This window comes from Talpa occidentalis, unplaced genomic scaffold, assembly GCF_014898055.3.
Source record: "Talpa occidentalis isolate TD23 unplaced genomic scaffold, MPIMG_talOcc4v2.1, whole genome shotgun sequence".
Lineage (NCBI taxonomy): Eukaryota > Metazoa > Chordata > Mammalia > Eulipotyphla > Talpidae > Talpa > Talpa occidentalis.
Genome location: NW_026555331.1, coordinates 68751177 through 68763630, shown reverse-complemented (window position 1 = coordinate 68763630; position 12454 = coordinate 68751177). Strand labels below are relative to the sequence as shown.

Sequence of the window (12454 nt, the reverse complement as noted above, 5' to 3'; positions counted from 1 at the left end):
CACCTTCTCCTATCTTACTTAGTCAACAAATTATGTTCTAGATACAGGTTCTAGATGCTAGGACACGTGGTAAACAATAGTAGTGAAAGCACTTAACTTCACAGAACCCATTGGAGATATCAGAAAATAAACAAGAAAAATATGAGAAAAAATACTAATGTTTATGGTATAGGTAATGAATGAGATAAATAGGATACAATGACATAGGAAGAAGAGAAGTTTTATGGGCTTAATGTGACTTGTAGTGGTGTTTATTTTAAAACTGAAACAGAAAAATCAAGGGAAAAGGAAAACAATTAACAGCAAATATGAAGGCCCATGGGAGTGGAGGGTGAGTGCTTACAGTGTTTGAAGAAGTAAAAGAACAATGATTTGAATCTAAAAAGAAAAGAAAGACATAAGATGAATGCACATGTGTGCATGCAAAAAATCACATATGCATGTATAGGTCCAAATGGGAAGTAACTTTTATTAAAATGAAATGTGAAGCAGGGAAATACTGAGAGCTTAAATCAGGGCAAAATAATAGAGGTGGAGAAAGTGAACCAATCAAACAGTTTTTAGGGTTGTTGCAGTAGCATTTGAGAAAGATGGAACAGGGTGTGTTGCAGTAGCATATGAGAAAGATGGAACCCAAGAACCCAAGAGTGATGCCAGGCAGCTAAGAGAAAGATGATGTTCTTTCTTGAAAAAGTAAGAGAGAAACAGTAATTGGAAGGAGGATGTTTTGGGGGCAAGCATGGAAATGTGTCCTATACTTTATATAAGCTGGATAGAAATACAAACAAGACCCTAATTTGTAAGTGTGCAGTCATGAAAACTTCAATATAAATAAAAGAGAGAGGGACAGAGAGTTAGAGAAGTGGAAATAAACACTAAGCATAATTGAATGTCAGTGACACAGTAAATCCCACAAATAATCCACAGATTCAGAGAAAATGGTCAAATGTCATAGAAGATGTATGGAGGAATAGGAAATATGTAAAGAAAATATGAGTATATGGGTAGCCAAAGAAACCTTCCAGGACAGTAGAAGATAAAACTGGAACTTTGGTGGGACAAATTGAGAAAGGAATGGGAATTTTCTATTAAAAGAGCAAATATTTGTGGGGCCTGGTGGCACAAGGGGTTAAGTCTCAGCACTGTGACGCTATCCACAGCCACTGCAGGATAAGCTCAATCCCCATCCAGGGAGCTGACCCACATGGTGCAGCAGACCTCCATAGTCTCCATAGTCCATGGTGCCATAGTCCTGGTCTCCATAGTCCATGGTGCCACCTGTTGTTGTCTGTGGCTATGCCACGGCATCTCAGAAGACTATACTGTCTCCAGCAAATGCATCCATTCTACCAAACTAACATCTCCCAAGCCCCAAGCTGATCATTCCATTCCTCTGAAAATACCCTCAGTGTCTCATCATCATCAACACACAGTATAGACGTGTTTGCAAACATCTTCCTAGTCTGACCATACCTTCTAGTTCCCACTTACTCTATCCTTTTTCTGACATACACTGTTACAAGCAATGGTTGCCATCTCCAAAGTCAATGTGTCCCACATGAATGCTTTGTGCATATTGTCTTTTTATATTTGTGGTGAGTTGTTTTTTTCTGGTGATGGGGTGGGAAGCAAGACAGATCTAATACTACAGTATGCATTTAATCTGATGTCATAGCAGAGATAATGTCAGTGTTAACTGATAATTCTAAGCTTTAGTTAATGATTCAATAATCTCATAATAATAGTAGTAAGAATACTTATTTGAAGCATAACTTCAAACTGTGAAGCTGAATCAGTTTTCCTTCTGTGCTGCCATTACCATACCTTGTACGTACTTCCATAAAAGAAACTTCCACATTATCTGATAGGTATGTGTGTATTTATCCTTCATCTTTACATATCAGTACCTACTCATATGGCATATATTAGCTACTTAATATTTTGAAAAATTTGGAGATAACTTAAAATGACAATTTTATAAATAAATCATGTATTTGTATGTGTTCAAATTGATTTAGAACCTAAATATTTTGTAAAAGGAAAAATAAATTTAAATTATTATCTAATTATTACTGGAAATCACAAAACATCAAGGGCACCAAATAATATTTATGAAAGTATCACTTGCAACTGGCCCTTTGTCACAAAAATAAAAGCAAATCTGCATCTGCAATTGCATTATGTGAAGTAAGCCAGAAAAACTTACTCCCCAAAAATGAATCTTGATTATCCCATAAAATGCTCATGCAATGCTGTAAATTTGAGAATTACTCTCTAAATTGGGGGAGATTAATTAATGGTCTCTCAAGTAACATTCAGCATGATGAAAGAAGATTCAAACATGTTTGAATGGATGTTTCTTGGATTTATAAATTAGTTTATTTTATTATACTTTTTTAATTGAAGTAACATTAGGATCCCACCCATCAAGTATTGATACTGTAGCGCTCCCACCACCAAATCACCCATCGCCAATCACTAATCACCCACCACAAAATCACCAAATCACCAATCACCAAATCATCTTCCACAAGCATCGTCCTCCGTGTTACATGCTGTTGAAAAAGTTGAAGTTATTCTTCTAAAGAGAAGATGTGGGTTTCCATGCAACTGAAGTATATGGGGTGACACTGACCATTGACAGAGAATCTAAAAAGCAAAAGGCAACAGAAGAATTTCTTTCCACCAGGGTTTCTTATTAAACATTTTAAAGTATTGGATCAATATAACAGAAAGAAAACAATTTATTCAAAAAGTCACTTAAAACTATTAATCAAGGGACAAAAAACTTATATAGTGGATTGGATCATAATTATCGCATAGCCCAGAAACTTGGAAAATTGTTAAAATATTGTGCTCAAATAATACTGAATTAAATTGTGTTACACTGAAAATGATAGGTTTTTAATTACTTCAGGAAAATACCTCAACATCTTCATAGACTGCCAAATTTAAGAATGACAGCATATTGCAGAGTATGTGCAAAGAGCCTCCAGAAAGAACTCATGTATACTCTGTTGGAATGACTCACAAAATAACATATGACTACCTTAATCTTAGTTGTATTATTGACACAAAGTCAAAGTTAGGCAAAACTTTAATTGCCTTAAAACCTGACATTTTCTTCTAAGCCTTACAAATCCATTTTTGTCTAGTCCAGGCAGATATTGTCTATATTATATTGATCCTTGAGCCCACAGCCCTTGTTATTCCTATAAACTTCTCTATTTCAAGTGGCAATCCTTATGGGCAATGGTAATGAAAACATGGAAAGATTTACTTCAATGTTCACATGAACACATTAACCACCTATTGTGTAATAAAACATTTATAAATTATCCTTCCCTTTTCCTAAAGTACACATCTTACTGAAAGGATTTGTATCTTTTACTTAGTAAGCAGTATCTGAACTGGCTGGAGTACTGATTAGAAGTTTTGTGAATTGCTTTACTATTACCCCTAGCACACAATACATTTGGGTATATAATATATCCAAGTCACAGCAACATTGAACTTCTATTTTATCTAAAATTAATTTCTTGCTAGTAACTGTAATTTTATTAGATTTATTCGCCTAATGATGTTTCTTGGTTTCAAACTGTTAATTTTTTTTGTTTTACTTTGAGGTATTTATTCTTTATGTATCTATCAATGAGTAAAGATCCACAGAACTGCAATAAACCAGGGAGGTGAAACTCCTCCATTAATGAGAAACAAACTTCTTACACCACCAAGCTAGAAACGTGAAGGATTCTTATTAATATTTAACATGTCGAAACCAAACATGATTTGCACCTGTTGGGCATGTTAGATTAGTCATTAATAATTAGGAGAGCAAATAAAAGTGACTGATTTTAAGAAGGGAGCAATAATTTGTGGTCAGTTGTTTAAAAAGATTTTGTAGTTGGACATGGGGCTGGGGTACTCAATTTCACACAAGAGACTGGCAAACTTCAACTGGGATGTAATATGAATTTTCATGCTTTAGGAAGGTGCTAAAGTTATAAGTTATAAGAATAACTTCAACTTTTTAATCAGTGTGTAATTCAGAGGACTATGGTGGTAGACGATGAACGATTTGGTGGTGGGTATGCTATGGTGGCAATACCTGATGGGTGGGATCCAAATGTCACTTCAATTAAAAAGTAAATAAAATAAACATTTATAAATGGAGTGTTTAATCAACTTGACATATCTGTGTAAAAGTGTTAGCTACCTCTTTAACGTTACTTTGTAAGAAAGTTGAAATTGAAATAAATGTCTTTCCAGCTTCCGTCTTCCACATAAACATACCTATCTGTCATATCTCTCAAATTTCAATTTATCAACATGATTGATTTCTGAATCAAAAGAGGCAATAGTCTTAAAAAAAAAAACCTTTATTTTCATTGACCTATAATATCCAAATTAGCACCACAATTGTCAAAGTCACATTTTTGAGTTAACTTTTCTGAAATTTGGTTCTTATCCAATTTCATTAAAATTCCTAATTGCAATATGTTCATACTGACTTCAGCAGGTTTTGAATGGTTGAGTTGTTGCTGATATAAATCTTCTCTTAACTCTTACAATTTTTTTACATATCAATTAGTTAGAGTGATTAGAATATAAACATTGCACAAATTGTTTTGTTTTTTTTTTTCCAACTTAGATTTTTTTTGGTAGGATGGGAAAGATAGAAATGTGCATAAATATTTAAGTGTTTTCAGATGAGTAATATGTTGAAAACAATTCACTTCACTTAGAAATGTTCATGAGTTTTCTATAAAGGTTAACAGTGCTATTCAAGAAAATAAAGAATTATGTTAGTTAAAGCAAGCAGTGAGACAAAACTAACCTATCCACACCATAAGTTAATTTTGATATTTCTTGCAACTTACAGATACAGCAAATTTTCAAGTCCTTCAAAAGCATTTCTGGAAATCTTTCTGATTCGGTTGTTGTTCAGGAGACTGAAAAAAACAAAAACAAGCATCAATTAAAAATGAGAAACAGATTCTGCAAACATTTAATTAATGCAAACATTTAATCTAGTAGATTTAAGTGCTTTTCACAGTCAGTGACCTGGTTCACTAAATTTAGGAATTTTTAATTTTATATTTAAAATACTATATTATAATATTTGTCAGAAAAGACTTTTCAAGAATTTATATTAATTAAATTACTCTAAAATACCCCTAAAAAAGCATTGTAAGTCCAAGGATAAAGGAAAGTTATTGATGTCGTCACAGTAACAAAGAAATATATTTCTAAATAAACTGATGGGGAATTACATACACTCAGGCTTAAGCAATTTTTCTTGAAAACACCAATATTGTAGCTTTTGGCACACAGAGAACTCTCACTGTATATTTGTTGAACTGTCAACCCAAGAGTCAATTACTACATAGGAAGTAAGGCTCTTATTATAGTGCTATCAAATGGTCCAAAAATTACTTCTAAAATATCCAGGGAGAAAAATAAAAGGTGGCAGAAGTAAATTGATTTTTGAACAGTAAAACAAGTTACAAAAACATCACCTTTACACAGTTTTGAAAGGTTTGGGAAAGGTAACTCTGGTGAATAAAAATTATAGATTTTTTTCCTATTGAATAATCCCAAAATTTCTTTCATATTTAAATTAATATATAAGGAAACTCATTTGTAAGGAAACTCAGCTAATTGAGTCAAATGCTAGCGGGTTTAGTTATAATGTATTGCAAAATAGTTGTTTTGTGCAATTTTTTTCTGTATGGCCAATAAGGAAAAGAGAAGTGTTTTTGCACACTGGCACATTATACACAGTTACACAGACAGTCGCAATATCCCCAACTCAACTGTTCCAAACTTGTTTACTAAATGCGTCACTGAAAAAGGCTCAACAACACAATTCCAAAAACAATATTGGAAGCTGTTATCTGACACCCCATGCACGGCACCAAAGACACAACTCCCCACTTATACTTACCTAGTGCTCTGGCAGAAAAAGCAATATGCAGTATGTTTTTGAGCTGATGCCATAAAGAGTGTCTGTTTTATGGATAAATCTTAGCTTCAGTCAATGATCCAACAGACTTTATAATTCACCATTTGTTGAAGGAATTTTAAGCTGTTTGAAAGCAATATGCTATTAGCTAGTTAGTACCAAACACAAATGTTGTCCTGAGAGAACTTCTCATTTACTTTCTCTATACACTCTCTTAATCTGTTTAAAGCCACCGTTGCACTTCTTTTAGGACCCCAAACTATCATCATACAAATATTTTTACTTAATGACTGTTCTGTTTCCAAGTTCTATTAAATATATGTACCTATGCATGTAGAAAAAGTATATGTATGGATGCACACATATATGTAAGTATGCATGAATACCTTTATGTTCAGGTGTATGCATATATGTATACATGTGACACATGGGTGTGGAATGTGCACCTTCTCTGTCATATTGCATATTTGTTACATGGTATGTGTGTGCACACTTGATCTCATCTGACTCATTAAACACAAGAAACAATTTTTTTGACTGTTTTCTTAATTCTCAAAAGTGTGGTTCCTGGGAGTGAAGCTAACCCATTTCATGCAAAGATTAGTTTTGGCATTAGCCCATAAACCTCTTTCTATATCACAACTGAGAAAGGAAAAGAAAACGACATATCACATTTCATCTTTCTTCAGTATACAAAATGTGCTGGAAGTCTGTGGTTCTGCATATTTTTATTTCTAATAATTGCTCTGGAGTTGTTTTTATTTCTTTAACTTTGTAAAACAATGTGTTAATAATCTAAAGTACCAAACCAAACATTTTGACTCACAGGTTTTGTGGGAAGTTGTTTTATTACTGTAAGAAACAAATTCATTGAAATGGCTCACAGTTGAATGTATTTTCCAATCTCAAGTACATAGTCTTGTCAAGGTTTTTTCAAAGCATTATGTTTTCCATCATAATATCTTTGTTATAATTTTATGACACTGAACAATTTCCTAACAGTGTTTTGGTTAAGTGATTATAGAAACTGACATTTTTATTTTCTTTTCATTTTTGATAAAGGAGATGCCTTTAAATGCATGACTGATTCTACTGAAATACAGGACATAAAATAATACCTAACATCCTTTAAATCAGTGCAAGCTTGAGGAAATATATGCTTGTTCTCTGTCCTAACATTACCTATGATACCCAGGAGAAAAGGAAAAAAAAAGAAAACAGGAAACTCCCAAGAAAAAAAAAAACTGTATTTTACAAAAATAAAATAATTTTCAAAGATAGGGGTCTTAGCCCTCCTTATGACCAAAACCTTGGGGGAGAAGAGGCACCAAGAATAAACCAAGGAGTCTATTTTACTAATTTCTTTTGTTGCTAATACAGTGTCTTACAGTGTGTAGGAGATTGTGTACTTTGGATATTATACAAATGTATCCTGTGTGGTGGAAATATTTTGTTATAAACAAATAGCTACTAGAAAAGAAAAAGTTTTTCCCATATTAATGTATTAATCAAAGTGGGAAAAAACAAAGCAGAGCTCTCCCATGTGTCACATAAAATTTCCATTCCAGACAATACCTATAGTTACTCTAAAAATGACTCATTATAGTACATTTGAATACAAGTAAGAGATATTATTTTTGTGTATGATTGGTAATAATGTTGATCTGTTTCTGATTATTATGTTAAATTTGGACATACTCCAGAAATATGTTTCTGCTATCATTAAAATGGCAGAATTGTGTATTTCATTTCTTACTGACGTAAGCAAACTCAAAAACTGTCAACAAACTTAAGTTATAATTCCTAAGTTATCTGCATAGTTACCAACTAAGTGGTTCATGGGCAAAGTCAGTAATGACTAGCTTTAGAGAACTTGCCATCACCTATATGACTAAAATGATTCACATATTTTTAAGCACCACATAAATTATTTGCAGTTCAAAACAGTGAGGAAAAATGTGCAGGGGAGGCAGGGGAAAATAAATTTTAAAAATCAGGCTAACATTTAATGACACAAATTCATTATCAATTTTACTAACTTTTCTTCATAAACATTATTTCCCCAAGGCAAATGCAAATTTACATAGCAATGTAAGTGAAAAAGTCTTTCACAAATCCAATAGGTTAACTGTCCTCTCTTCTGAAATTCTAAAACTTCAAACTTTAAATCTTCTGAAGTATTTTACATTAATGTTCATTTTTTTCTTTCTTTAAGTTAACTAATAAGACCATTTCTCCATAATTTCACTTCCTTGTTTTTCTTTATTGATATATGAAGAAACTATCATGTAAAAAGTAATTTTTGTATAAGAGCTGTTGGAAATACTTTCCAAGGTATATGGTTTTTATTTTTGTACTTTTGGATTTTGGATCATATTTAATCTCCTCTGGATCTAAAATAACATTAAAACCTTATTTATAAACTTTGTTTAAAATACTATTAATTTAGGGGGGCGGAGCAACATGGCGGCGAGGAGACGCTGCAAGTAAGATCTCCCATTAAATAAAGTTAATAGGGAGGAAAAGCGGCAGGACCCAGTGAGAACTGGGACACGGAAGATAAACAGGCGACTCCAGAAAACTGCCTGAAGAAGAAAGTTGCCATAAAAGAGGACTAGAAGGGAGGAAAGCACAGAACCCTGCTCTCCTCCCCAACCCACAGAGTCTGCACCCTCCGACCAGCAGAGAGGAGGAAAACAACAAACTAAAACGACCAATAAGAACAAACTACGCAGCAAGCGGGACTGTGAGTGAAAAGGAACTATTGCGGCCACCACACCCCATGAACGGGAGCTGTGGAGAACCCTGCAGGATTCGCCAAGGCGGTGAGCGAACGGCTCCGGTAGCCATTAGAGAACAAAGAGACTCTGGAGGAGACCTGCACACAGCCCCTGGCGGCCAGTAAGCTTGGGCTGAAAATCAGCGCGCTTGGAGCGCTTGAAAAGCAAACGCTGATCGGGATCACGGCTGCCCAGGTCCCCGCGCCTGAGACCTAGGCTTGTGGGGAGACACGCGGAGGCCCTCACTGGGGTGAAAGTCCTGCACTGAGTCAGCAGGAACCAGGTGCCCAGTCACGGGAGCAGGGTGCAAAAGGCGCCATTCCCACGCCACTGAACTGGGCTACAGCCCGCGTCCTGGACCTGAGGGCTGTGGAACTGAGACCCGGGGCACGAAATTCGGGGCATGGGTTCTCCACGACGGTGGGGCACAAGGCAGACACAGCACCCCAAAGCCGTTGAGGTTTACCCTACCATTCTCACTCTGTTCCCTGTCCCACGGGGGGGGGGCATCGAAAAGCAGCCCCCCAAGGACAATTGGAGAGATCTCTGGCACCACATAGCGACCAGAAAAAAAAGTCACTAACACCCCATAGAACAGGGAAATTTCTTAAGAAAAGGCTGCTTGAAATGGGCAGAAGGCTTCTGGAGGACCCAGTGGCCCCTTGGAAGTTAGCCCATGCCAGACCCTTCCAAACAGCAGTCTGAGCCCACAGAGGGAGCAGGCAACCACATCCAGGGCAGACCGGGCACGCAGAAGAGTGTGCCTGAGACCGGATGCACAGGGACTGTGTCCCGCTTCACCATTTTAGATCAGGGACATTTCTTCAGTAAAGACAGCCTAAAACCAGCAGAAAGCTCCCTCAGAAGCCAGAGATGGCTCCTGGAGGAGCCAGAGGGGAGCGGAGAAGCTCACCCAAGATGCCGGCCAGTCCGAGCAACACAGTGTCCCAATGCATACGACAAATTAGAAAACAGACAGTAGGGAGTAGAAGAACCACACGCAACCTAACAACTCCTCAGGAAAGAAGCACACCACAAAAAGAAAACCACCCCCAGATTGCAACGACAGTAACTAGGAAGAATTTCTGAGCCTTCCAGAAAGAGAATTTAAAATTGCCATGATTAAAAAAGTGACAGAAGTCATAAAGGAAAACAATGATCAGAAGAAGGAAATTGAGTCCCTAAAGAGGGAAGTAAAAGAAATGCAGGAGATCAAAGAATTAGTGGAGGGGCTAAAGAACTCTGGGAAAAGCAATGAAAGCAGAATAGATGAAATGGAAGAACGAATAAGTACTCTTGAAGACACAGAAATAAAAAGAACCAAAACAGAAAAGGAAAGAGAAGTACGAAGGAAAAGAACGAAGAAAGACTTCGGGAATTATCTGACTCCATGAGGAAAGGAAATATAAGAGTTATAGGAATTCCAGAAGGAGAGGAGAGAGATGTAGGAACAAAGAAAATACTCTAGGAGATAATTGAAAAGAACTTCCCAAATGCGAAGAAGGAGCTGAAAATTGATATACAAGAAGCAAGAAGAACACCAAACTTCCACGACGAAAGGAAAAATACAGCAAGACACATAATAGTAAAGCTCCCAAGAATCCAGGACAAGGAAAAAATAATGAAGCTGACAAGAGGGAAGAAACAGATAACATTCAAAGGAAAACCAATCAGGCTGACATCAGACTTCTCTGAAGAAACACTACGGGAAAGGAGAGAGTGGAGGGACATAGTCAACAGACTCCAAGAAAACAGATGCCAACCAAGAATACTCTATCCCACAAAGCTCTCCTTCCTCTATGAAGAAAGAATAAGGACCTTCCCAGACAAACAGAAACTCTGGAATTTCATTACAACTAAACCCCCACTCCAAAAAATACTACAAGGAATCCTAAAGCCAGACCTCAGAGGGACAAATAATTCAGAGACGAATTAGTGCCTATCCTTCACAAACTCTTCCAAAAAATTGAGAAGGAAGGGACAATACCAAACACGTTCTATGAAGCCAACATTACACTAATACCAAAACCGAATAAGGACAACACAAAAAAGGAAAGCTACAGGCCAATCTCCCTAATGAACGCTGATGCAAAAATCCTCAATAAAATTTTAGCTATCGGAATCCAACAATGTATCCATAAGATAATTCACCACGACCAAGTAGGATTCATTCCAGGGACACAAGGATGGTTCAACATCCAAAAACCAATCAACGTTATCCAACACATCAACAAAAAGAAATATAAAACCATATGATAATATCAATAGATGCTGAGGAAGCTTTCGACAAAGTGCAACACCCATTCATGATAAAAGCCCTTGAAATTCTTGGGATACAAGGAACATACCTCAACATCATAAAGGCCATCTATGACAAGCCAACAGCCAGTATCATTCTCAATGGTGAAAAGCTGAAAGCAATTCCATTAAGATCTGGAACAAGACAAGGATGTCCACTCTCACCACTGCTTTTCAATATAATACTGGAAGTCCTAGCCAGAGCAATAAGAAAAGAGAAAGACATACAAGGAATCCAAATAGGAAAAGAAGAAGTCAAACTATCACTATTTGCAGATGATAAGATAATATACATAGAGAACCCCAAAAACTCCACAGAAAAAATAATTCAACTCATCAGTCAATTCAGTAAAGTGGCAGGATACAAAATCAACATGCAAAAGTCAGTAGCCTTCCCAAACACAAAAAATAAATCTGAAGAAGAAGAAATAAAAAAAAATCCCTTTTATTATCAAAACAAAAAAAACAAATATTTGGGAATAAATCTAACAAAAGAGGTAAAGGACCTATACAAAGAAAACTATAAAACACTGTTAAAAGAAATAGAAGAAGACACAAAGAAATGGAAAGACATCCCCTGCTCATGGATTGGAAGAATAAACATTATTAAAATGGCCATCCTACCAAAAGCAATATACAGATTCAATGCTATTCCAATCAAAATTTCAATGTCATTCTTCAAAGAAATAGAACAATTATTGATGAAATTTATATGGAATCACCAAAAACCCCGAATATCCAAAGCTCTCCTGAAAAAAAAAGAAGGGAATGGAGGCATCACACTCCCAGACTTCAAACTATACTACAAAGCCATAATCATCAAAACTGCATGGCATTGGAACAAGAACAGACATACAGACCAATGGAATTGAATGGAAAATCCAGAAATAAACCCACAGATTTATGGTCAACTAATCTTTGACAAAGGAGCAAAGACTATGCAATGGAGCAAAGAAAGTTTGTTCAATAAATGGTGCTGGGAAAACTGGGTTGCTACATGCAAAAGAATGAAGCTTGACCACTACCTCACACCATACACAAAAATCAAATCAAAATGGATTAAAGAACTAGACATAAGGCCTGAAACCATAAAATATATAGAAGGAAATATAGGCGAAACACTACGTGATTTGCACCTCAAAGACATCTTTACAGACACATCACCCAAAGCAGTGATAGTGAAGGCAAAGATAAACAGCTGGGACTACATCAAATTAAAGAGCTTCTGCACAGCAAAAGAGACAATAACCAAAACAAAGAGAAACCCCACCGACTGGGAGAAAATTTTTGCACACAACACTAATGATAAAGGACTGATCACAAAAATCTGCAAAGAGCTGATGAGACTCAGCAACAACAAAGAAAATAATCCTGTCAAAAAATGGGCAGAAGAGCTAAAAAGAAACTTCTC

The 12454-nt window shown here is 36.0% G+C and overlaps 1 protein-coding gene across 3 annotated transcripts in view; it reads right to left on the bottom strand.

Moving 5' to 3' along the window:
• Positions 1-12454, bottom strand: part of PXDNL (peroxidasin like) — a 628077-nt gene that overhangs the window by 372601 nt on the left and 243022 nt on the right. For 2 of the 3 annotated variants that reach the window (XM_054692271.1, XM_054692273.1), the window contains exon 3: positions 4881-4952. In XM_054692271.1, coding sequence (XP_054548246.1) covers positions 4881-4952 — 72 coding nt within the window. Of the gene's footprint in view, positions 1-4880; positions 4953-5947; positions 6083-12454 lie in introns of those variants that run through there. The other variant, XM_054692272.1, reaches the window with a different exon arrangement.